At 42.8% G+C, this 27058-nt stretch overlaps 2 protein-coding genes across 4 annotated transcripts in view; both read left to right on the top strand.

Annotated features, from left to right (window-relative positions):
* Positions 1 to 561: 561 nt before the first annotated feature.
* CTSL (cathepsin L) lies at positions 562 to 8582 on the top strand. The gene is made up of 8 exons (XM_039545551.1): positions 562 to 708; positions 2696 to 2831; positions 3948 to 4070; positions 4155 to 4310; positions 4527 to 4751; positions 6652 to 6820; positions 7194 to 7311; positions 8188 to 8582. The coding sequence occupies exons 1-8, from the start codon at positions 665 to 667 to the stop codon at positions 8285 to 8287; spliced, it is 1071 nt and encodes a 356-aa protein (XP_039401485.1). The 5' UTR covers positions 562 to 664; the 3' UTR covers positions 8288 to 8582.
* Positions 8583 to 18101: 9519 nt separating this feature from the next.
* LOC120407914 (aminopeptidase O (putative)) overlaps positions 18102 to 27058 on the top strand; it is a 416076-nt gene continuing 407119 nt past the window's right edge. The window contains exon 1 of one of the 3 annotated variants that reach the window (XM_039544252.1): positions 18102 to 18399. The gene's annotated coding sequence lies outside the window, so the exon portion shown is untranslated. Of the gene's footprint in view, positions 18400 to 18443; positions 18479 to 19306; positions 19377 to 27058 lie in introns of those variants that run through there. The other 2 variants (XM_039544253.1, XM_039544249.1) reach the window with 2 other exon arrangements.

The raw sequence follows: 27058 nt of genomic DNA, 5'->3' as shown, positions 1-27058 counted from the left end.
CCAGCAAGTACTAGCTGCCACTTTATTTTTTTATTTCATTAGTCTCTATTTCTGCTAACGGGGCTTCCTCTTTGTACTCCTCACAGTCCACTCCAGAGTCCAGGTCTAATAAATTATACGTGCGTCCTAAGCAAACTTTGCCTCTTTCAGTGGAGTCATACGACTGTGGGGTCAATAATGATCACGAAGGCCCTTGCAGTGAGCTCTTGTGTTTGACAGCCTGAAACAATCGAAGCAAAACTCCTGGCAGGTGTGCACCGCCCAGCGCGTGGCTACGAAGTTTCTGCCAGGAGCCGCGCTTGTGAGGGTCCAGGCGGTCACTCAGTGTCACGGGATGCCGGGTGCGCGGCCCGCTCCCCCTCCCCCCCGAATCCACGTTGCAAAGCCGCTCAGTCAGCAGCAGGAAAGCTGGGTTGGGTCCTTGCCCAGATCCCCCCCGCCCTCAATCCGCAACACTTGCGCGGTCCCGCCGCCTCGCTCTGCAAGCGGAGGGCCGCACTGGGCACGCGTGACACAGCGCCCCACGGGACCGGGAGTCCTCAACCTTGCAGGGGCCTCCCCAGCCGTAGCCCGGCCCAACCCTGTCGCAACCAATGGGAGCGCCGGGGCGGGCGCAGCTGGGCTGACTATAGCCGGGGCCCGGGCGCAGGGGCCAGTGCTGCTGATGCTAATGCCCAGGCGGGGAGAACTTGGCAGGGTCCCGCTCAGGTGAGAGCCGCCAGCCCCGGGTATGCGGGAGTCCCGCAGGGGGCCGCTTTGCAGCCGGCTGGGAGGCTCGAACGCCCCGCTAGTCCTGCCGGGGTGCATGGCCCTGGGCTGTCCGGGGCGGGGGGCTGCGGGTGAGTCCGAAGCACCATCCCAGCCTCCTGCGGGCGGGGGCGGCAGAGGCTCTGGGTTGTTTGCGCGCTGCGGCGGGGTCCCTGGCGCTGCCCGCGCCTGGCGGGGCGGGGGATCGCTTGGGCCAGTTGTGAGGGGAGAGGAGCTGCCTGCCCCTGACTGATGGGCCAGGGAGAGCGAGCGGGACTTGCCTGCCACATCCCGCCTGGGGCTAGGGAGCGAGCTGATCAGGAGATCCCCGGGCTGGGGGTGTCGGGGGGCCGGGGATCTAGGGGTGTCTGGGCCCCCCGGGCTGGGGAGGGGGCCGGGGATCTAGGGGTGTCTGGGCCCCCTAGGCTGGGGAGGGGGCCGGGGATCTAGGGGTGTCTGGGCCCCCTAGGCGGTGTCGGGGAGGGGACGGGGATCTAGGGGTGGCTGGGCCCCCTAGGCGGTGTCGGGGAGGGGGCCGGATCTAGGGGTGTCTGGGCCCCTTCGTGCCGACTGGGACGGCGGGCACTGGAGGTGCCTGGGCACTGGCTAGCTGCAGTGTTCGGCTCATGCCCATCGCAAGGCCCCTGTCTTGGCTCGGTAACGCCCCGCGGTGACTGTAATTGGGACCCGCTCTTCCCGGCACTGCCTGGCTTATTCATCCTCCAGCACCGCAGGCCGCCTAGGAGCCGGGCGCTGTGATTTCTGCTCCCCGCGCTGTCCCTGGAAGCCGCTGTGGGCTCTGGCAGAGCTTGTTTGGCTGAGCCCGGAGCACGATGCAGCTCTGCAGCTGCGGGCCTGGGGCTCCCTATTGCCCTCTCCCCGACAGGCCCCAGCGGCGCCGCCCCGGACATGTTTACACAGAAGTGGCCTTCCCGAGCAGAATCCTTCCCTCCCCTGCGTTGGGTTTGGGACCGGTCTCCCGGGTCAGCGCTCATGTGAGTGGTCTCACGTGATGGATCAGTGGGGCCGCCCTTCCCAGCTGCTAGGGCGGCTGCCTCCTGAAAATCGCCCCCCGCCCCGAGAACGAGAGAGTCTGGCCCCTGCGGAGCCTCTAGGCGAGTAAGAGGCATGGGGTGGGGGAGATGGGCGCACGGGGGTGGCCCTTAGGAAGGGACCCTCACCCTGGCCTCAGCTCACATTCCACAGTCTTATGATTTCGTAACTAGTTTCTGTGAGGAGAGCGGAAATGATTCCAGGAAAAGACTCTGAGTCAACTGTGCAGACCGGCTTCCCAGAGGCAGAAGCTTTCTATTTACTTTCCGAAAATGTTCTTCTCTTCCCACTATCCTGCAGTACCATACAAAGCTCCCTATAAAGAGTGCAGTCACTGTTACATGTACTTAAAAGAACTGGTGTGGAAAACATAATGGGGAAACCAAATTACAATGTGGTGTGAATCCTTTTCTCTTGCAGATAAAGGATGGGCATCCTATTGAAATGCAGTGTTTGTCAGTTAACACCCTATTGATTGGATTTGGGGGAGAAAGACAAAGAGGGAAGGGCAGAACTAATTGAAAGTGCTGTGAAGTGGACCTGCAATTTAATAGAATTTTTATGTGTGAAAATGTCCTGCAGCATTTAGGATTGGTGGACCAAGTCTAGGCACCTCTCCATGAGTTCATACATCTCTAGTGCCCCATTATAAGAAGAGAAGTCAGTTCTTTTTCACATGCCATGGGTTAAGGAAGAAGTGGTTCTCTCTTCTTACATAACTGATAATGGCTTCAGCTTTGTGATATACCCTCCAAATAGGTCGTTTTGAGTGATGTCCCCTCCTCCCCCCATTTGTCTCTGTATGTTACTAAGCAAACTTTCTACATAGAAACTTCTGATAAACAGAATCTTACATGTGAGAAATGGCTTAACTGGTCTTGTTAACTTTTGGTAGACTTTCCATCATGAATATATATCTGGGCATATTTTCCCTGTGCTTGGGAATATCATTTGCTGCTCCAAGAATAGATCCTGTTTTGGATAACCACTGGAACCTGTGGAAGTCATGGCACACTAAGACCTACCATGAGGTGAGTATTTTGCAGAGGCAGACCCCACAGTATAGACATTTGCTTAGTACAGCAAATAGTAGGGACACTAAAATGTAACCTAAAAGTTAGCATTTGGAACTGAGTAACTATTCCCAGCTCTGCCATTAGCTCTCTAACCGTGGGAAAGTTACTCTGTTTTCCCTGTCTGTAAAATGGAGGTGTTTACTTATCTGAGGGTGGTACTTCTACACTACAATAAAAGACCCACGACAGCCCAGGCCAGCTAATTCAGGCTTGTGGTGCTAAAGATTGCAGTGTAGACATTCAGGCTGGGGCTGAAATCTTGCAAGGAGAGTGGAAAGTGCTTAATTTGTAATGAAAGAGAGGTGCTGGGGATCAAGCCATTTTTTTTACGTTCATAACTGATGCACCAAGTCCAGAGGTGCTGGGGCTCAGCCTTGGCAAGCCGTGGCACAAATTAAGCACTGAGAGTGGGTCTCAGTATCTGGGTTCCAGCCCAAGCGTGAATGTCTACACTGCAATTTTTAGCTCTGCAGGCCAAGTCAATTGACCCAGCCTCTGAGACTCATTGCTACGGGTTTTTTATTTCAATGTGGACATAGCCTAACAGGTGTTAATGTTAAGAACTTTGCCATCCTTGTATGAAAGACAGCATAATAAGTAAAAGAAGAACACGTAAACTATGTCTGCACTAGCACTTTTGTCAGTATAACTTATATCGCTCAGGGGTGTGAAAAAAAACAGCCCTCTGAGCTACCTAAGTTACACTGACAGAAAGGCCAGTGTGGCCAGCACTATGTCGGTGGGAGACTCTCTCCCGCTGACATAGCTACCGCCACTCATTGGAGGTAGTATAATTATGTCAACGGGAGAGCTCTCCTGTTGGCATAGAGCAGCTAGCTATACAAGTGATCTTACAGCGGCACAGCTGCATTGGTACAGCTGTGCTGCTGTAAGCTCGCTTGTGTAGACATAGCTTCAGTTATTCAGACTGTTGCGAGCAATCTGCACCTTCCAGATTACTTTGGACAAGAAAAAGCTTAAAAATTGGTATATTACTGTTTTCATTTGTTCTTTTACTCACGGAGAGAGGCCAAATTCCATTATCCATATCACTTGTTCTCTGTCCTTTAGAGGGAAGAAGGCTGGAGGAGAATGGTATGGGAGAAAAACTTGAAAATGATTGAACTACATAATCTGGATCACACAATGGGAAAACATAGCTACAGAATGGGAATGAATCAATTCGGTGACATGGTATGTATAAGGAAAGCCACAAAACTTGTTTTGTTTGTAGTGATATATAACAGAAGACAAGCACACTTATTTTTCTTCCTTCAGACTAATGAAGAGTTTAAGCAGCTGATGAATGGGTTCCAATATAAAAAATCAGAAAGGAAGTACAGAGGATCGCAGTTCCTTGAACCCAACTTCCTGGAGGCACCAAAATCTGTAGACTGGAGGGAAAAGGGATATGTAACTCCAGTTAAAGACCAGGTATGTTTTCTTGTGTGTATCAACAAATAGAATGTGCATGTCTGTATGTTATGAGCACTGGAAGAATTTTGGTATTGTCACAAAGACTGAAGTCTGTAATGAGCATGAATGAAGTGTGACTTGGATAATGGTATACTCATAACATTTAGACTGCTGTGGTAACATGGACTAGTACATTGCCTGTGCTAATGAGCAATTTTTCCTTTTCAACTTCAGGGTCAGTGTGGATCTTGTTGGGCATTTAGCACAACTGGTGCTCTTGAAGGGCAGCACTTCAGAAAAACTGGCAAGCTTGTCTCACTAAGTGAACAAAACCTTGTAGACTGCTCTCGTCCTGAAGGAAATCAAGGATGCAATGGCGGTCTCATGGATCAAGCTTTCCAGTATGTACAGGACAATGGAGGAATTGATTCAGAGGAATCCTACCCGTACATTGCAAAGGTAAATGTAACTAGCTCCAGGCTAATCTGTTGTTTTATCTGTACAGTGTGTCTTAAGTATAGAAACACAAGTTAAATGTACAGGATGAAATTTGGGGAAGAAAATATATTGACAGCCTTTAGAACAGATCTGTTCTTCCCTTCATAGTTATCCCCCAAGCAAACTAGATACCTGCCCACCAGTCCCAAAATCAGTCAGAAGTATAAGAAAAGTGACCTCAAAGATTTAGGCAAAAACCAAAGGCTCAGCAGAACAGTTTTAAGAAGTGACTAGCAAAGCAAAGGGCCTTCCACTGATGATGCTCTGCTATCACTTATATCACCAGAAATGTTAACTCCAGTTAATCTCAGATGCCACAACGATATGCATGACAGAAGCAGTCTGTCACATAACCAGGACCCAAACAAGGTAGCTTTTATATCAGAGCTGACTCTTCTGGGTCCATTTCATTTGCAGAAGATCTGATGCAGTACATTTCCTTGCAGTTAATACTGGTAAAGGGGCAATATCTGCATTCCAAGTGGTCTGCAACAGTATCCCCATGTAGAGAGCACTATAGTAATCCAGTCTAGAAGTCAAAGGCATTCAGAGATGTCTGGCAAACTTCAGAAATAGCTTTAAATTGCCTAGCCAATTGTAGATGTTAGGTGCATAGCTTGTGAGCACTACATAAAAAGAAAAATGGGAGCAAGGAGACTTCTTGCTGCCAGCCACAACCTGGGATTCTGGAATATTGGATCATATGTAGAATGCATATTGGGTTTTTAATTTAGGAAGAAGATTTTATGCTTACAGTTTCACTTGAATCATAAACTCCTTTGCTTGTTAAACATGTCTCCAATTTTTGGTCTCATCTACACAAAGTAGAGAATGAATGAACTACATGACCCTTTTTCAATTAGATTAAAACTTTTTTTCCACATCTCCTCCTCAATTCCTAATTTGTCAAATGTGTCTCTTAAAACACTTGTTCCTTCAAAAGCGTTATCGCTAATGGGTCTTGTGAAGTTTCTCACACACCTGCTTTATTCTTTACAAAATAAGAAAACTTTACCCCCCCAAAAAGGTTCAGGGGCCTGCGTTCCTTACTGTGCATTTGGTGATCGTGATGTTGCAAACCAAATGTTAACTTGAGTCTTGCCATGTAAGTAATGCAGGAGCCCTCTTCAGCTGTTCACTATAGCTCAGTGGTTTGAGCATTGGCTTGCTAAACTCAGGGTTGTGAGTTCAATCCTTGAGGGGGACATGTAGGGATCTGGGGCAAAAATCTGGGGATTGGTCCTGCATTGAGCAGGGGGTTGTGGACTAGATGACCTCCTGAGGTCCCTTCCAACCCTGACATTCTATGATTCTATGACCTGACTTTCATACTGGCCATTCATTTCATAAGGTAAAGTTTTGTGCCCACAATTCATCATGCTTATCCTGGCGGTTCATGCTTTATTCTGACAGTTATTGTAGGCACAAAAATTGATACCTTGTTGAAGAGTAGGTGCAAAATGTGTAAGTCTACAAGTATTATATGTTAACTGCTTGAGGAAAATAAGAGACATCTAATGCTCATATTTTCAAATCAATTTTGACAGCCAACACTCTGTAGTTAATTCTGGCTACTTATAAATTAGCTGAGTGGGTTTTTCATGGTGTTTCTCTGAATGAATCTTGGTCAAAAGATCTGCATGAGACAACTGGGTCTCTTTCAGTCTCTTATTCTTACCTACTTAAGACTTGCATTGCTTAGTTGTTTTTTGTTAAAGAAATGTACCGGGATTGGTTGGCAGACAGTTTCAACATACCCAGCTAGATAAACTAAGCACAGAGTAGCTGGCAATACCTGTATCTCTCTGCTAATGTAAACTAGAGAAATATGTAGTAACTCAAATTTCCTTTTTTTGTCAAGGATGATGAAGACTGTATGTATAAGTCAGAGTACAATGCTGCTAATGATACTGGCTTTGTGGACATCCCAAAAGGACGTGAAAAAGCACTCATGAAAGCAGTGGCGTCTGTGGGTCCAGTCTCTGTGGCTATTGATGCAGGCCATTCATCATTTCAGTTTTATGAATCAGGTAGTGATTTGCTCTCAGTTTTTGAGATGACTTCATGTACTGTATCTAATGTTGCCGTCTGTACTTAATTACTGATGCAAAAAAGTTTGATCTGGAATTCAGGTGCTCTGGGGTCAGTCTCCATCTCTTATGCAGATTTCCTTTGTGATCTTGGGCAAGTAATGTAACCTGTCCTTTGGTCCCCTCTTCTGTGAAATGGGGAATAACACTGAAATACCTTGCAGAAGAGATGTTTGGCTGATTGTAAAACACACCATTAAGATCTAAAGACAGAAAGTGGTCTAGAAATGCGTTTTTTTTGTGTGTGTGTGTGGTTTTTTTGTTTGTTTGTTTTTTTAAGTCTTGAGTCCTTATTTGAACTTGTATTTTCTAGGTATCTATTATGAGCCAGAGTGTAGCAGTGAGGACCTGGATCATGGCGTTCTGGTTGTAGGCTATGGCTTTGAGGGAGCAGACGAAGATGGGAAGAAGTACTGGATTGTTAAGAACAGGTGCAAAACTTCTGGGTTTTTTTCTTTTTATACAACACTCTTCAACCTCAGTCCATGGTTTATAAAGTTGGGGTTACAAATGGTTTGATTACATATTCAAGTGAATCAGTGTGAAAGGTGCTATGATGCAGGGTGGGGGAAGTCCTGCAAATTTGGCAAAACTCCATAACCCCCTTTATAAAACAGTGTCTCAGTTCTTACATAGGGGAAAGAAGTTATACCTTTTGGATTCTTAAACTTGGCTTTAAGCAGCAAGTTCATTCTAATGCATTTTGGACTGTTTAGATCATGATCTAAACTGGGACTGAAAACTAGCATAAAGTTGGGATGCCCTTAAGTGTGGAGGAGACACACTCAGAAGGTTTCATATTTCGTGCAGATGTAAAAGGACTGAGGACTGGCCTCTTGTCCTAGGACAGGAGGCAAAAATCTGACAGGTGAAAGACAGCGAGATCGCAAAATCTTGGTGGCTGGTCTTCTGCGTCCTCCGTCAGAGTACCCTCCCCATAGTTGTCTGCAGTCTTTTGGTGTATTACTTTCTGGGAGGTCAGTTGGTGAAGTCAGTTACACACTCCACCACAGAATCAGAAGTGTTGCCTTGCTAGTTCTGTCCTGGGGCAGTGCTGCCCACCCATATCCACTCCAGCCACATTGCTACTGGAAAGAGAGTCAAAGGGTTGCATTACAAGGTTCTAGTCTGCACTCTGGATATCCTTAGCATATCATGCATCTTACCAATGGAGACAGTTTGTTACTTGGGCTTTTTCACAAAGGTGGAAATTGCCATTCTAATCCGTGGGACAAATGTAGATCTCAGTGTTAAACTCTCTTGCCTTACTGTTAAGGCTAACCATAGTTTTTTGTTTTGTTTTCCAGCTGGGGTGAGAAGTGGGGTGACAAAGGATATATCTACATGGCTAAAGACAGGAAGAACCACTGTGGAATAGCTACAGCAGCTAGCTATCCGCTAGTATAACTTACTGAGGGGGGACTAAGTGTTTCATTGCAAGAGTGGTTTTAAACTGATTGACAAACCCATGTTAATACATGTGGTAAGAGTTGTATCTTCCAAGATCCGACTTGCGAGTTTTACATGCTGGTGACAAGCCACTTGTTTAAATTAATGTAAATGTTAGTATGTAAACAAGCTTGTAATATTGCTGGCTTGCAGACTGCTTGATTGATTGGATTCTTTTTTGAATTTCCTTTTTTAACTGTAATGTGCACAAAGGTTTACTTTTTAAATAAACACACCAATTCCAATGTGTAAAGGTGACTTTTTGTTTCATTTATGTATATAAATTGATGACAATCTTAACCAAACCATGTACCCATCACTTTCATCATCCACTAAAATGTAGCAATTATTCAAATGGAGTACAGTATGGTACACAGGACAGGAATATAATTAAAAAAATACTGTATCTGTTTGAAGTACACCTGATGTAGTGGGAGTGACCAAAACTTGGTATTTCGTGTGGGACTCTGAATTTCTGTTTGAGAGTCATGCAGGAGTTTTCATTACACTCAGACATATTGAACAATTAATATGGCATATCAGTCATATGATCCAAGAGGAACAAATAATTAGGCTTATTGTACCTATCACTAAATGTTTTTGATATTGTAGTGCCAAAATAGTTTTGGATTCACTTATGTATGCAAGCAGCATCCTGTTCTGCTGCTGTAATTTAAGTGACCCATGAAGGAGCTCTTAAAAATCTGGACTTATGCCTTTCCCCTTGTCCCCGCCCTTTGTTTTTTGTGTGTTATGCTTCTTGTGGTATGTTAAAGTCCCTGAAAGGCTTTAAAAACGAACTTCAATTTCTTTACTCACATCGAGATTGTCGAATCTGATCTTCCCTGAGTTTGCTGAAAACCCCTTGGTGCTCTTGCACCTTAACTGAAAGGACACAGCTGTTGAAATAATAAACCATCCTTCTCCAAAATGTTTTTCTTTGGAGTTTTTAGGCTTTTCAGTGGCACTTACTGTAGCACTTCCCAACCACGCAGGGCTTTATCCTTGCTGCCCATATAAAGTAAGGAAGTATCTTACATTTTATAGATGAGAACTTGAGCACAGAGAGTGACTTGCCAAGCTTACACAAGAAATATAGCAGGAGTGCGAGTAGAATGTAGATTTCCTCAATACTTGCGATAACCACAAGATCATCCTTTCTGGTGACTGAATTCTCATTATGGGTCATACTAATTTGCATTTAAATCCTGGTATAGGTTTGTGCTGGGGTGAAATATCAACAAGATTTCTGCTGTCCTAAAATCCATTTTTCAGAGAATGCAATAGTTAGGAATCTCTGATACATGTTTACATTCTAACACGTGGAGGATGTATGTGAGTTTGCTGCTTCCTTGTGGCAAAATTCCGATCTACTCTGCACTGACTAAGCCTCAACTAGAGTAGTGCGTTCCGTTCTGGGTGCCACATTTCAGGAAAAATGTGGACAAATTTGCAGAAAGTCCAGAGAAGAGCAACAAAAATGATTAAGAGTCTAGAAAACGTGACCTATGAGAGAAGATTGAAAAAACTGAGTTAGTTTAGTCTGGAGAAGAGGACTGACGGGGGATATGATAACCGTTTTCAAGCACGTAAAAGGTTTCAAGGAGGAGGGAGAAAAATTGTTCTTAACCTCTGAGGATAGGACAAGAAGCAATGGGCTTAAATTGCAGCAAGAGCAGTTTAGGTTAGACATTAGGAAAAACTTCCTACTGTCAGAGTGGTTAAGCACTGGAATAAATTGCCTAGGGATTTTGTGGAATCTCCATCATTGGGGATTTTTAAGAACAGGTTGGACAAACACCTGCCAGGGATGGTCTAGATAATACTTAGTCCTGCCTTGAGTGCAGTGGACTGGACTAGATGACCTCTCAAGGTCCCTTCCAATTCTATGAAACAGGGAAATGGCTTACTATGTAGTATATAATAAAAATATACCTTTTAACTTTTAAACTTAATTTTGAGTTCTAGGACTCAAATATATTAAAAAATTATTCAATAAAAGATACCATTTTGACAAAACTTTAGATACATTTCCATATCCAAGCTTCAAAATTTACAACATGAAAATATAAGCTGGTTGAGAGCTGGATGTGCATTGAGGTTCTCAGTGGCTGAGAGATAAAGATCAGTATGCTTTCTAGTAATAGGAAAAACCAAGAACCTTTTGGTTCTTAATGGAATAATTGTATTGGAAACAAAATGTGAAATCTTAATGCTTCTCCGATTAGGGCTTCCCCTTTCTCTTCAAGTTAGTTCTGTATTGCTGACATAAGTGATGTCACTAGTATGTATTGTGGTTTGCAGTGTTGGTGACACATTTCAGGTGTGTTGCCTGGATCTCGTATAATTAAAAGTAAAATCTAGACTGCTGCAAAGCAGCTGAGGTTAATAATTGTAAAATGTATATAATGGAAAATTTAGTTCTTTTTCTTGTCTACAGGGGCTCTCTGTCTACTGGTTCAAACCTTTAGTGCAGTTGCATTTTGCACTAGGCAGGGTAAGCTCCCGCAAGCCCTCTCCCCCCAGTTTTTTTAAGGAAAAGTCTGAGACAGGTCACAGCTCCTGTGAATTTTTGTTTAGTTCCTGTGACCTGTCCGTAACACTTACTAAACATAACTGTGACAATCTTAACCTTACTAATAGCTAAATATGCTTGCTGAGAAGACTAAGCTTTAGATAAAGTCCATAAACAAGTACAAATTCCTTTGTTTACCAACTAATATGTCACAGTGCTCAGATCTCTAATGAAAGAAGCCCACACATAATGGAGCAGAGATAAAGTTGCTGTTGGGAACCCTCAACTCTGAATTTCTTGACTCTCTAGACAAAATCAGTCTTAACATATTAACAGTTCATTTTTATTTCCTGGGGGGATTGGGAGTGGGGGTCTTAAATTGCAGGAATTGCAGTTCTATCAGAATCGATGTTGGAAAAAGGATGAGCAAGGAAAAATCACAGACGTTTGTTCATATTTCAAAAATCTTCATGGGTGGAGAGCAGAGGACCAAAAAAAAGAGGTCAAGTCTGGGAAAACTTGTATGTGTGGTACATATAAGAAAGAAGTATGTACTATTTGATAGTACATACTTCTTTCTCTAGTATTGCTAGACACCTCTTTGACTGTCCCACACTTAAACAGGTGAATTGCTTCAATTCAGATTTACTAAAATAATTTTCTAGGAGAAAAGCCAGGAACAATATCAGTCCAAAGGCCTTTTTTTAAATAAACTATTGAAACAGATTAAAAAGAAGATCTTGGTCATATTTAATAAATCAGCTGCTTTGTAAGAAATAATTCTTTTTTGGGGAGAGGGGGAGAAGAAACATCAGAAACAAATTATGATACAAGTAAAGATCTCAAACAAAAGCCTTTATTTGAGGAAAATTCCATTCTATTAGGAGATGGTGGTGGTCTCTGTTTTCAAACTCAGGAGGGAGAAAGATTTCAAAATTAAAGTGAAGATCAAGATACTACCTACGAAGCTGAAGAGGAGGTTGGAGCTTCTGCCAGCTAGGATTACCACACATACGAGTTTTCCCAGACTTGACCTCTTTTTTTTGGTCCTCTGCTCTCCACCCATGAAGATTTTTGAAATATGAACAAACGTCTGTGATTTTTCCTTGCTCATCCTTTTTCCAACATCGATTCTGATAGAACTGCAATTCCTGGCATGCCCCAATAGCAGCAGGCATATTTACTGGTTTGCCCCCCTTCTTTGCTGCTGCTGGCAATGGCACTGCCTTCAGAGCTGGGCAGCCGGAGAGTGGTGGTTGCGGGCCGGGCACCCAGCTCTGAAGGCAGCGCCGCCACCACCAGCAGCTCAGAAGTAAGGGTGGTAGTAGAAAGAAACTGTACCACCCCTCTCCCCAGCAGTGTCTTCTATTTGGGAACTTGAAATATGGGTAACCCTACTGCCAACACCTCCAGTAGGCCATGCTGGCCCAGAGCTGGGAATGGACCGAGTCTCACAGAGTCATTGCACAGGACCTTTGTACAGATGTCCCTAATCTCCAGTGGATTTCTCAAAATCAGCTGGTTCTGGAGACTGAACATCCTGTTTATGCCAGTCAGAAAGGACCCTCCCCACCTCAGTCTGGTGAAATTACTGAGCTCCCTTCCAGGTGATTTCCCTTTGGAGATGGCAGTTTGTCGCTTTGTGAGAAAAGGGAGGCCAACCTATTTGCGTAAGCCTCTTTAACAGTGGTGCCAGCTCTTGTGATTTTTTTTTTATCACATCTCATGATATTTGTTGGTTAAGTGCTAGCACCAGGAGTCATATGATTATGTGAGAATCTCAGCTTTCATTTAAAAAAACCTGAATGGCTGGCCCTTTCAGTTGTAGAAAATGTGAGCCCTACAGGCTCAAAACCCAGAAGACAAAAAGGCCCCCTAACTTTTTGAAAATTCCAAAAGTTTTAACACAGTCTTAATAGTTTTTTGGGGAATGGGGGCTGACATAATTTCTGTACAGTTGAAGCTGGCAATGCTGTGAGTTTAATTATGTCTAGAGTCTTCCCAGTCTGAGAGTGTACCAGATCATGCAACACAGAAGTTGGGAGACAATCTGGATTTACAACTGAAGGGAGAGGATATGCCTTGATTCAGTGCACTGGGAGCCCACCACAAAGGCAACTGGGACTTGAATTGCTGTAAAATGTTGTGGGAGAGGAAGAGGTTTGTTGAGCAGAAACACCAGGATTAATATAAACAGACAAGTTTCAAAACCAAGATTTCACTCTGGTCAGAAGGAAGGAAACCATTTCTTCAGAAGAGAGAGTGAGTGTGGGGAGGAGGAGGGGAGAGGAGGAAGAAAAGGTGCTCAGAATTGATAATCCAGGTTTTTATACATTTAAAATTGCACTCTCTAATCCAGTGAGACATCCTTATATATGGATGGAATACCACCGTGTCAGGAATATGGCCAGCCAAGTGCATAATTCTAACCATTGAAATAAACATGTCCAATAACGACTTCAGCAGTGTGTCTTAATTTTAGCATTTAAACTATATCACGTATGTGTAATTTGTATTTAAACATGCTGATAGAGATTTAATAACAGTTATACAGCTGCTAAACATCAGTAAGATCTGGTCTATATTATAGACCTATATCAGTGTAACTACATCGCTCAGGGGGCGAGAAAAATCCATACCCCTGAGCAATGTAGTTATACCAACCTAACCCCCCACATGTACACAACACTATGTCGGCGGGACAGCTTCTCCCACTGACATAGCTACCACCTCTCATGGAGGTGGATTAACTAATCTGCCGGCAGAGGTCTCACCTGTAGGCTTAGACCAGGGGTAGGCAACCTATGGCATGCGTGCTGCAGGCGGCACGCAAGCTGATTTTCAGTAGCACTCACACTGCCCAGGTCCTGGCCACCGGTCCAGGGGGGGCTCTGCATTTTAATTTAGTTTTAAATGAAGCTTCTTAAACATTTTAAAAACCTTATTTACTTTACATACAACAATAGTTTAGTTATATATTATAGAATAGAAAGAGACCTTATAAAAACGTTAACATGTATTACTGGCACGCAAAACCTTAAAAATTAGCGTGAATAAATGAAGACTCAGCACATCACTTCTGAAAGGTTGACGACCCCTGGCTTCAACCTTAGACCATCTTCATTACAGTGCTACACCACTGCGCTGATGCAGCGTTTTAAGGACTTGTGTACGTTACCACTTCTGTTGGCGTAACTTATGTCGCTCAGGGGTGTGAAAAAACATCCCCTGAGCGACAAACGTTACATCGACAGAAGCGCTGGTGTGGACAGCGCTATGTTAGCAGGAGAGCTTCTCGCGCCAACATAGCTACCGCTGCTTGAGTATGTGGTTTTATTATGTTGACAGGAGAGCTCTCTCTTGTCAGCATACAGTGGCTACATGAGCAATTTTACTGCAGCGCAGCTGCATCAGTATAGCTGTGCTACTGTAAGCTCACTAGTGTAGACATGGCCTAAGTGTAGGTGTGCCCTAAGTGTGTTAAATCCCATAATATGATTCCCTTACAATCCCTATAATTTATAAAGCCAATGAAAAGACTCTTCGTAAGCACTCGTTTAAAGTGTTAACTATGATCTCTTGTGTGGGAACTGTTCAGTCTCATCACTTGTCCCCTGCTGGATTGAGCAAACAAGTATTTTATGCAAAAAAAACCCTCCTGATGCGTTTCTTGTTTATGTGTAACTAAAAGCTTTAGTCACAAGACACATTTTGAAATATTTCAGTGTTAGTCAACATTTTTTTGTAGCTCCATATTGCTAATGAGAGTTGATTTGTTGTATTTGTTATGTGTTGTATTATTTTTAAGTAATGGTAAAGTTTCTTCAACTAGAGAGTCCTGTAGTCCACAAGCAAAATATCTTGTCCAGGTCCTGTCTCCACAGTTGCAACCAGAGTGCTAGAGACACAATTATACCACTTAAATATATGGTTTGGCCATAAAATGTAGACAGGCCTGAATCATGCCACAGCCTTGCAGAAGGGCAATGTGCAATGTTTCAGGAATGCATTCTTGGCTCAGTTCCATCTATGTTGCCAGAATGAACTGTTTTAATTTTAATTGGAGGATAATTTATATTGCACCTGGCTTCTCAGAATTCTGGTAGTTACTGTGTAGGTAGGACCTTTATTCTAAAGATCTCCCAAGAATACCACTTTCTGTGATCTACTCTGTGAATGACTATTTTTTTTTTTTTTTTTTGGTGGCTAGTGATCACATGACCTATTGTATATGTTCTGTGGATAGGCAAGATCATAAAAACAATTTAGTGCTTCCATTCTCATGCATGAAGCAGCCTTTCAAAACTCCAATAACCAATGTATCTAAAAATCCTAACTATTCCCTCTCTCTTTAAAAATAAATGCAGTCCATGTTTGCTCATCCTTTCTGTGCATGCTAAATACAGTGTGACCAATTCTTACTTTTATGAACTGAGTTTAGTGCTCTTTCTTTGCTAATGCTGACCAGTTCATCACTTGACATTGACAAACTGATAAACAAGCTTATTTTCCCCCTCCTGGATGAAATTAGGTGGTCACTGAACTTTGTCTTTCAAAAAGAACAGGAGTACTTGTGGCACTTTAAAGACTAACAAATTTATTTTAGCATGAGCTTTCGTGAGCTGCAGCTCACTTCTTCGGATGCATAGAATGGAACACACAGACAGGAGATATTTATACATACAGAGAACATGAAAAGGTGGAAGTAGCCATACCAACTGTAAGAGGCCAATCAATTGAGATGAGCTATCATCAGCAGGAGGAAAAAAAACTTTTTGAAGTGATAATAAAGATGGCCCATAGAGGGTGTCATCTTTATTATCACTTCAAAAAGTTTTTTTTCCTCCTGCTGATGATAGCTCATCTCAATTGATTAGACTCTTCCTGTTGGTATGCATACTTCCACCTTTTCATGTTCTCTGTATGTATAAATATCTCCTGTCTGTGTGTTCCATTCTATGCATCCGAAGAAGTGAGCTGCAGCTCACGAAAGCTCATGCTAAAATAAATTTGTTAGTCTTTAAGGTGCCACAAGTACTCCTGTTCTTTTTGCAGATATAGACTAACACGGCTGCTACTCTGAAATTTGTCTTTCAAAGCATTCCAAGGAAACCCAAGTGCTATCATGACAAAATACTTGCTATCCAGTTTTGTCATGAACCTTAACCTCTAAACCCTGATTTGGGACAAGTTGTCTTACAAAAGCCCTTTTTGATGTTGCACAGTTTTCTAGTGAGTAATTAACCAGTGGTTCGCATAAGTAAAATGTTTCCTTATTAATTATTTTCTAGTGAATAAATGGATTGAGGGAGTCTCAAGCAAACATGGCCTGAGACAGAGACACACAGCAAATCAGAAGATGGTAGTTGTGTAATCGCATTAGAAAAGGACGGTGGCAATACTCCTGCTTGAGGATATAAGTAACATTGTTTGCTGTTTCCAATAATTTAGTAACTGTCCCCATAATAAATTCATAGTTATTCATCCTTATTATGCATATTTATATTAAGTATAACACTGATGATCATATTTGTAAATATTAATACTTATGGTGATTTCTGGATATTAACAGATCAAACCAGCTGTAGTAATCATGTCACTATGCTTACATTTTACTTCCTGGTTACCACTGCACTTTACTGATGCCTTGAACAGCCTGAAAGCTCACTATGGACCTTTTCATCCCTGAATAAAAATTGAACTTAATGTCCCTCACTCATTCTCTCCCTTTCTGGGGAATAGCAATGCATGCTACAAGCTGTTTTAAGGCATTGGCACTTACTGCTTTTGCAAGAAGCAACTTGGGGTACCTAAAATACCTCGATGAAAGGACAGCATTACACACAATTAAAGCAAGCAGTTATAGGTGAGACCTGCACCACATATTTCTTAGTTGGTTGCAATTAATGAATGAATGGTAATATGAATGAATGTGAGTGGAAAGATTTGCTTAAAGGCCTGAATATGAAGTTTGCAAAAGTCCTCTCCAAACAGGGGGCTAATGTAATGCTGCAGGTGGAGAGACTGATCTGAATAGATTTTGGAAACTAGGGCCTAGCTTTCTTTTACACAGCCAATTTTGTTTTTCAGTGAATACATTAATCGCTCATGTAGGGACATGCCCTTATTTTTTTGTTCTGTCCTCCTGCCTCCTTGGAAGAGAACAAGCTCCAGGTGTATCTAGTAGGGTTCATGAGATGTGTGCCATGCACCAATTCTGGACCAGGGCATAGCCTAGGAAATTCGCTTCGGGCACTAGTGATAAGGAGTCCTTATCTGCAGCCTGGCAGTAGCGAGCTGCTCTGTGCAAACTCAGGGCTGTAGTAAACCCTGCAGTGTATGAATAACTGCTTTGTGGTGGTGAATAGCCAGTAGATGAGCAAAATAGTGGATCTACTATTCCTGCCCATTCTTCTCAACCCCACTGCCAAAGTCCCTGTAAGCCCAGCTCATGGCTCAGCAGAACTACACTGGTTTCCCTGCTGTGAGAGTCTTCCATGGCCTAAAGTAAGATTTGCTCTCATACTTATAAAAGGAGACTATCAAATGTGTATGAAGTGCACCAGAGAGCCACACTGTTCCAGTTTTTCCTTCAATTACACTAAGCTTCAGTAAAGTCTGAATGTGGCCCCTTAGCCTGTGTGGGGAAATCTTTGGTCACTCAAAAATAAATGTTTTATCCTCTCCTCTTCAGCAGGGATTTATTTAGGAAATAGCTAACAAGGGAAGTAGATTAGCTACACAATGTTCTCAAAACTGCAGACTGAGGCTTGTGGTGTGTGATAAGCCGAGTTTAGGCAAAATAGCTTCCTAAACCAGAAGATGCTTGATACTTGCCTTTTCTTTAGATTGAGCAGTGTCCATGAACCAGTTTTCATGCACATTTATTTCTGTCAAATGTGACCAAAAATGTTACTGTGTGATGGTAAATATTTTCAATCTTTTCCTGGAGTATTAAAATTTCACTTTCAGTCTGGGATTGGTCAAATGATGGAAATCACACGGTATTTCCTCTGGCTCACTGATTGGTGTACCACATCACATGAGTTCAGAAATGCCAGTAGAAGCCATTTGAAACTTTTTTTCATAGTAATAGTGACTATCTTTTATTTGTTCTTTCTGTATCAAATAGGGTGAAAAAAGATCTCTAACTTTTCTAAGGGTCATAAACCTTTGTTTCCTTGGTAACTATGTAGAGTGTGTGGGGAATGAGTGCTTTAACAGTATTGCCAGCCCTCAAAAGTCACGCCCTAAAAAATCATGAGCCTGGCTTAAAAGTAGATTATAAAAAATAACAAACACTGGGTTCTTCTCATTTGCTTTGCTGGTTTTGAGCGTTTGGGATTCATATTTTCAAGCTTTTCCTGGCAGCTATGAAGTCTAGAAACCTGCTTTAAAAAAAAAATGAAAACAGATTCTTAATTAATTAAATGGCTGCAGGAGCTGGGCCTTTAAGAACACCACCGAGTATTGTGAGGATTAGCTACACAGGACTTACAGCTGCCCTCTGCTCCACACACCATTCTGAACTGGGAAGTAGTGGTCACAAATGTTGGTGAGTGTTAATCTATTGGCCATGAGAGATGAAGAGGGAGAGCTCCCTCTCCTCCCCCCTTCTTAGAAGATATCTCTAGGTAAGACTGATTGGGGGAATGGGTGTTGGAAGGAAGGTCTATCTCTGGGCCTATTTGTGGGAGGAGAGTTATGTGGGAGGGGTGGGTCCCCAGCTCTGTTGGTGGGTAGTTCTTTTTCCTTATGGCTAATTCAGATAAGCTTCTAGGCTTCCAGAAGCTTATCTGAAATGAACTGTATGTCTTGGGGATCTCCATCACTAGATTTCTATGCTATTTCCAGTGAGGAGGCTGGTTCACTGTGTTCTCTTACACAAAGTCCCGCTGTGGTAAGAGTGGTTCCACACAGTGAGCTTTGGAGCCATTATGATTGTTGTTGTTGTTTTATGTATCATGGTGGCTGGAGTGACTGTCTAAGGAGCAGTAGAGAAAGTCTTTTGTGTATGTTGTGGTTTTAACATTCATACTGTGTGTTTTCAAATGGAGGGGTAGTGGAACAAATAAAACATTTTTGAATAAACACAGTGGCTCTGAACACTGATAATTACCACAGCCTGAGGCCTTCTCTGGGTAATTAATGCTGAAATGGGGCATTAGCTCTTCTCCTTGCAGCTGGTCATTAATCCTAGAACTTCCCTGGGCTGTGTTTGTTGTTTAAAGTCCATAAGCTAAATGTAATGCAGGTGGCCTCAGAATGACAGGTCAGGTGCTGCTGAGTCATGAATGATTGTTAAATTACACAAGGCAGATTTCTAAATGCAGCTGCTTCACTCCCTGGTGTGAATTCATATTCTGTCAGTTTTAGTCACAAGATTGAAAGCAAATTGACACAGCTAGATGATGAACTCTTTAAATCTTTGCCTTAGTGATAAGGCATTTCTGAAATGGGGGGGAAAAAAGCCTTTCAATGGGGATAGCTTTTAGAATGATACTGCATTGGAATAACTCCTGGGACGCACAGGTAAATAGTTCTACCAAAATTTATTACAGAAATGCAGTTGTTATAACTACGGGTCCTGTTTGAGTTCCCTTTATGCATTCCTGCTGTTCCTATGTTGAATTGTTTCAGACTGTGCTAAAGTAACATCACAAACTGCTCTACTAACTCAAGTGCACAATGTTGGTTGAGAGGTGCTCTCGGAACAGGTGGTAAGTCTTCCAAGCTATGGATATGATAGTGCTACTAATTTTGCAGGAGATAATCTATTGATAATTTGCTCTCTATTGTTCTTTGCATCTTGAAAACAATTTGTATACGTTAATTAGAGCTCATAACAACAGGCAACATAGCTAAAAAGGGCAAACTGAATCAGAGAAGTCAAGTGATTTCCCCTTGATCCTACAGAAAATCAGGGCTTGTCTACACTTAAAATGGTACAGTGGCACAGTTGTGTGGCTGCAGTGCTTCAGTGGAGGTGCTACCTGTGCTGTTGGGAGGAATTCTCCTATTGGCATAGGTGATCCACCTTCCCAAGAGCAGTAGCTAAGTAGACTGACTGAAGAATACTTCTGTCCACCTAGTGCTGTCTACACAGGGATTTAGGTAGGCTTAACTACACTGCTTAGGGGGTGCAGATTTTTCACACCCCTCACCAACATAGTCAAGCTGATCTAATTTTCTAGAGTAGCCAATGCCTGAGGGAACCTTTGGTTCCTGCCTCTTGAGTTGTGTTTATAGACCACACTTCCCATGAGCTGTAGCACTGTATTTCAAAAGAAGCCCTGATTGTTCCCTGAGGTGCAGACAGACAACTCTTAAGCATTTTAGTGGGAGTTATAATTTAGCATTTGTCTCAGCTGAGGTCAGGTCCCCATTATGCTAGGCACTGTACAAACGGAAGAGAGTAACTGCATTGGAGTCTGCTATCAAAACAGACAAGCCAGACAATGGGAGGAGGAGGAACAGGCACACAGATGTAAAGCTATTCCCTGAAGGTCACACAGCAGGGTCCTAGGTTCTTTTAAAAGTATCACGTTAATGGCATTTTTTTAGGTAAAATCTAACTTCCTCTCTTCTGCTAGTTTAAATTTTATGTAAAGTCTAGTTTGTAAAGTGGCCTATTTCCTTTCATTTAACATTTCTGCTGTATTTTCGTTTTAGCAACTCTCTCTCTTATGTTGAGATGGCAGGTTAGAAGGCAAAGGAAACAGTCAAGGCAGGAACAAAACAGGAAACCAAAGAATCAAAAGGGCAAAATGTTGATAGAATGACTCTAAACTAGGTGCGCAAGGCGAATGGAGCATGTTTGTGTTCATCCTGGAGTTAGGTTTTTTTAAAAACGTGACACAGAGCAACCAGGATCTCTGTTTTAGTATGAGGTAAACTGACTTCTCTTTTTCCAGGGCATGAGCTGACAGTTCATTTCAGTTTAACTCTGAATCAGTGAGACACAAACAATCCTGCCCTGGGCTAGGATTAGGCCTGCTCAGTGCATTCTTCCCCACACCAGCACATAGCTGAATGAGTAATTGAGTGGGTATTTTATCTCCACCAAGGAGCCTTCTGTTCAAGTGATAAACTGTTCCAGTGGTGAGCTGCAAAGGAGCTGACAAGAACATTTAGGTTTAGCTTCACTTAATATTGCATAGACTTGACTTTTCATGAACTCCATCTAGTTTGAGCCTGTTCTCTCACTCATTATGTTTATTAATCATTTTGACAAATGGTACTGAATGGGCAGAGCTAGCAGCAAGAGTTTCAGGAAACACTCTTGCCTCAAAAGAAATGTGAAACAAAACTTTGCTAAATTTGGCCCAGATCATCCCCTTCTCTGGGAGAAGTCCTATAGCAGGGGGTCTTGGAGGGAGGAAACCGCCCTGGGCCTCTCTACAGGACTATAACATACATATGGTTTAAGGTAGCCTGATCTCTTTTTACTGAAACCAGGCTTTCTTAAAACAGGTAACCATTATGGGTTTAATTGGTTTAGCTGAACAAGTTTTGAAACCAGTTAGAAAATTTTCCCAAAGTAGATGTGCCTTGTGCAGATCCCGTTCATTATCTGGTAAGGGGGCAGGAGTTGTCCCCATCCTGTGGAAAATGCTATGGATCTTGCCCTGAAATCTGGCAAATTCTTGGGGCTCTGTGGGAGGCCAGAATTATATGCATGGAGATCCTGTGGTTCTGTTTTAGCTATGGCCTCTGGCATGTCTACACTGTACACTAAACAAGGTTCTGACTCAGGTTTGAGCCCAAGCCCCACTTCCAACCACACACACATCAGGGCTTGTCTACACTGGCAATTTACAGCAGTTTCTGAGCGCAGCAAGTTTCAGTGATTTAAAGCGCCAATGTAAACAGTGCACCAGCGCTGGGAGCTATGCCTCTCATGGAGGTGGGTTTTTTGTTTGTTTGGTTTGTTTGTTTGTTTTAAGTGACCACACAAGCCACGTTAAAGCACTGCCGTGGCAGCGCTTTAACATAGCCAGTGTAGACTAGCCCTTAGTCTGACTCGGATCAGCAAGCACACTAGACCTGGACCTTAGGATAGTGCAGTATGGATGTGTTAGCGCAGCTTTGAAACCCCAGTAATCATATACCCTGTATTGTAAACCTGGGTCTATGTTTACAAGTGCAGGCTTGTAAGCACTGAGTCCACAAGCCTAGGTCCCACAGACATGTCTAGATTGCATTATAAACCCACACCGGGGAGTCCATTGCTGGCTCTCTGGCCATGGCTATCCTCAGGGAAATCAATGGAAAATATAACACAGCCCAGGGCTTCAGTGGGATTGCACCAAGGCATATTTCTAAACCCAATGTTCTGAAATGTGCCTCCACTTCAATTTTTTTCTTCAAATCCTAACACTATTACATTTGACTAATAGTGTCAGCATTTAAATGCTTCCAACTAGGCGTTGGCTTTAACGGCTCACTGAAATGAATGGGTTGATAGACAACAGCAGTAGCATAGAACAAACAATACTAACTGAAGACAGTTTTCTGCAGAGCTGGGATAAACAGGGCAGCAGTGTGTGAATAGACTGTGAAGGTTTCTGGCAACAAAAATGTCTGAGAATCTCATGTTTCTCAAAGAGAACCCACATCTTCTGATTCCTAGTCCTGTGATTTAGCCACAAGACAATCCTCCCCTTGCTGGAGATGTATTATCCACTCAGAGAAACTTGCTCTCTTTTGCTTAACCAGGGGTATTTTCAGATATTGAAGGGTTCCAGTAGTTTCCTTGTTTTACTCCTGAAATAGGTTCTAACATGTATTGAAATTCTCTTAGAATTAAGTTTGACAACAGTAAAAAAGCAGCTTTAAAAAAAAATCATCAGATCCCAGCTACAATATAACCAATCTAGATTTCTGCATGTTGTTCCCAAAACCATAGCAAATATTTGTAGCAGCTGGACTCTGTTTTCTAAATATGTTAAATTTAAAAGGACAAAGAAATATAGCAATAGGGATAAATGTACAAGTGCATCTTCAAGTATATGTCTTAACTGTAGACATTTGCAGAGTTTGTTACCTGTAGCTGATAATTGCAAGTGTCAAAGCTTTACCTATTGTGTCATGTTGATAGTTGGCTGAGCTGGAATACAATGCTTCTGTTTGATGAAAAAGCTTGATCTCATGACAGTGCCAAATGGACAGAGCTAACAAATATGATCAGCAAAAAAAGTGTTTACTGTATATAACACATGCCCCCAGGGTTCCCAGCTTCTCCTGGCAGCCTTGAATAATGCTGCATGTCCCTATTTGATTGGGTTTCAGTTGCTAAATGTAGTCTCTCTGACGCTTTATTTATAAAGACCATGTCTGATTTTCTTCAGCTGTCTGCCTGCACTCTCACATCCTGGCAACCAGCCATGGATAAGAGGTTGTGGCCCAGTGATATCAGGATTCTTGTGGAGTTAAATGCAACACAGACTACCTGCGTTCTCAGACCTGATCTACACTTAAGATTTAAACTGATGTACCTAAATTGCTCAGGGATGTGAGAAATTCACCCCCTGTGTGATGTAGTTAAGCTGACCTAACCTCTGGTGTAGACACTGCGAGGTCAACAAAAGAGTTCTTCTGACCTAGATACCACCACTTGGAGACTTGTATTTACTACATTAATGGAAAAACACTTATCAATGTAGAAAGCGTCTACAATATGGCTCTACAGCAGCACAACTGCAGCACTGTAGACATAGCCTCAGCCAGAGTGCATGGTTTGTGTTCTCTCAGAATAACTCTGAGGATGAGGTCTGAATTTGTATTTTGTTAGAAAGGATATTTTCAATTCAAAATCAAATTTGACATGTTGTTGTTGATTTACATATCCAGTGGTTTAAGAAGGATCTTGTCTCCCAGCCCATGGGTTAGAGGAGATTCCTGTGAGAGTAAAGAATGGATCCATGTGGCCACTCCTCCTTCCATCCTGTCCCCTGCAGCAGTGAGGACACGGTATGGCCATTCCCCTTGGCTTATCCCTAGGTGCCCCTATTCAGTCACTGATAACTTTATTGAAGAGAAGAAATGGACATGCCTCCTCTTTCTCTGTGCCACTGCTTCAAAAATAGCCTGTTATTTACAAGTCCTTTAGTTTACTATCTCTGGGATCTAGGCATGTGGCCTAACCTAATCGGCCAGTATTTTTTACTTTTTGAATCTACCTCAGAACAATTTCACCAGTTGAAGCTTTGTCTGCACTGGGATTCTGCCCTGATTCCAGTAACTGATGGCCAGTCACCAATGTAGAGGAAGGAGAGTTCAGTAATAAGGGTGCTAACAACTAGCCTCCAAGACTTAGTTTCTAACTTTTTTAATCTAAGGGCATGGCTACACTTGCAGATGTAGAGAGCTGTGAGTTAAACCCGCCTTCCGAGAGTGCAGTAGGGAAAGCGCTGCAGTCTGTCCACACTGACAGCTGCTTGCGCATTGGCGTGGCCACATTTGCGGCACTTGCAGCGGCATTGGGAGCGGTGCATTATGGGCAGGTATCCCAGCATGCAAGTGATTGCAACATGCTTTTAAAGTGGGGGTGGGGTGGAGTGTGATGGAGTGTGTTGTGTGTATGTGGGAGGGGAGAGAGTGAGGTTTTGGGGGGCTGAGAGCATGTCAGCATGCTGTCTTGTAAGTTCAGACAGCAGCAGACCTCCCGTCCCCCTGCCTCTTTCTCTCTCACACACAGCATTCCACACTAATGGCTTGCATGCCTGCTGTCAGAAATGGAGTTTTGAAAGGGCATTTCCGCATTCCTAGAGAAGTTCAAAACAATGCCAAGAGTGGCCACTTGACTTAAGGGGATTATGGGAAGTTTCTGGAGGCCGATCAGAGCGCAGTAACCCAACACCTCATTCACACTGACACCCGTGCATTGTAGCCAAGGCACAGCAAATGTTATTCCTCTCACCGAGGTGGAGTACCTACAGTGCTGTACTGATAGCGGAGACAGAGCGCTCCACGTGCCTTGCCAGTGTGGACGGGGAGTGAGCTAGAGCCCACGGGGCTCCTTTATTGTGGTGTAACTCACAAGTGTAGCCAAGCCCTAAGTTCCCCATCTGTACAATAGGGATCATAACACTTCCCTATCTATCGGGATGTTGTGATGATAGACCTATTAAAGACTGTGAAGTGCTAAGGTACTAGAGTAACAAGGGCCATATAAAAATGTGAGAGAGAGAGTAGCTGCACCAGTTCAAATCCCAAATGTAGACAAGGAAAGCCAGAATTTACACCAGTGAAGATCAGAGGGTTTTTTATCTACACATGGGATTTGCATTAGTGCAGCTACCCAGTTGCTGAATTGGGGCAAATCCCAAATACAGACAAGGTCTTAATCTTGGTCAGTTACCAATTAAACAATCCACAAATTGTGGACTTTATTGCCTAATAATTGCTACAAGACTGGAAGTTAAGAGCTTATAAGGTACATTGTCCAGCACTGGGTCCTCCAGTGGAAGAGGCTGGTAGCATGAATATGGAATGTGGCAAAGAATTTAGAGAAGTTAAGATGTGATCTACACAGTTTTTGTAAAAAAAATTAACTATATTGGTAAATCAGTGCAACCCCAAGTATGAATTCAGTTATACTGGTATGAAGGTGCTTATATCAGTAGAGTTTATTTGGGTATATCAATACAAGCACCTGTATACTGGTATAATTGAATCTGCACTAGCAGGCTGTACTGTGATATTATATTGGTTTCTAAGCCAATATTGTTAAATTGGTACAAAAACTGCGTGTAAATTAGCCCTTTGTTTTTGTTTGTCTTTTGTTTAATTTTATTTTTTAAAACTGCAAGAGAATAATTCAGCTGGCGAAGAAGACAGTTAGATGTTCCAATGCAATGACTGAATAGAGCTTTTTACATAAATCAGTGCCTACTGGAAATGGAAGCTAATTTGTCTGGTGAGATTTCAGAGTATTCCAGTGAATAACAATGTTTTAAATTAGTGTATAATTACATTATAAATCTAATATGCTTCACTTTAAGGCCATCTTGGTTATAACCTTAATGCCGTCATGGTGATTTCTCAGTTCTCTCTGGCTACTTGCCCCTCTTGTATCTCATAGAATTAAACACTGCTTCGGTTGCTCCAGGGTTGGTGGTGAGGAGGGGGAAGGCAGATAAGGAAGGGAAGCTGGAGCAACCAAGTACATGATATAGATGTTGAGCGAAGGCTGTTTCCACTGCAATACTAGAAGACTCAATGGCATTTAAAAAAAAAGGGGGGGGGGAGGGGCGGGGCAGAGTGGAGTGCTTTGTTTTAAAATGCAGCCTTCAGCTGCGGCAGTAACAAGGTAACAGTCCTGAAATGTGGTAAGACTAGCAATGTGCATGTCTGTTTGCTACAGACCCTTTCTCTCCTCTACTTTTGATGTGTAGAGTACAGGTCTGGCTCATCTTACGCTGGGGTTCCGTTCCGTGGTCAGCGCGTAAAGAGAAAACCGCGTATAGTCAAAATTACATTGAGTGTAATGGTGGGCGGAATCACCTGCACTACAGGAACAGTATTTAAATTGTTTTTTCTCTTTTTTTGTTTTTGTTTTTGCAGACCACGTAAAGCTGAATTTGCGCATGTTAAATGCGCGTAAGATGTGACAGACCTGTATAGCTCTCAAGGTTACACTTCTAAAGAGGATCAATTGCACTTCTAGTTGAAGTGACAGTGGCTTATGTAATTAAAGTGGTTTAAACATTTCAATTCTAAATCTCATTTTTCAAGTCCTAGACCAGGGGTAGGCAACCTATGGCATGCGTGCCAAAGGCAGCACGCGAGCTGATTTTTTTTTTTTCAGTGGCACTCACACTGCTGGGTCCTGGCCACCGGTGGTGGTGGGGGCTCTGCATTTTAATTTTAAATGAAGCTTCTTAAACATTCTAAAAACTTTATTTACTTTACATACAACAATAATTTAGTTATAGATTATAGACTTATAGAAAGAGACCGTCTAAAAACGTTAAAATGTATTCCTGGCGCACACAACCTTAAATTAGAGTGAATAAATGAAGACTCGGCACACCACTTCTGAAAGGTTGCCGACCCCTGCCCTAGACTCTAGCCAAAGGGAAATTGTTCATAGTTCCAGGATAAATGATTAAGCCACCTCTGAGAGAAAAAAAGGCCAGAGCCAAAATAATACTTTTCCCATTAGAAAACATTTTTGTAACTTTTTTCGAACAGGTCCAGTGCTGAAGTGT

The sequence above is a fragment of the Mauremys reevesii genome, linkage group 6, assembly GCF_016161935.1.
Source record: "Mauremys reevesii isolate NIE-2019 linkage group 6, ASM1616193v1, whole genome shotgun sequence".
Lineage (NCBI taxonomy): Eukaryota > Metazoa > Chordata > Testudines > Geoemydidae > Mauremys > Mauremys reevesii.
This window is presented reverse-complemented; position numbering and strand designations above follow the sequence as displayed.

Coding starts and splice junctions, on each gene's coding strand:
- CTSL (XM_039545551.1), top strand. CDS start 665: ATGCTAATGCCCAGGCGGGGAGAACTTGGCAGGGTCCCGCTCAG. Junction 709..2,695: donor CTTGGCAGGGTCCCGCTCAG/GTGAGAGCCGCC, acceptor AACTTTTGGTAG/ACTTTCCATCATGAATATAT. Junction 2,832..3,947: donor ACACTAAGACCTACCATGAG/GTGAGTATTTTG, acceptor TCTGTCCTTTAG/AGGGAAGAAGGCTGGAGGAG.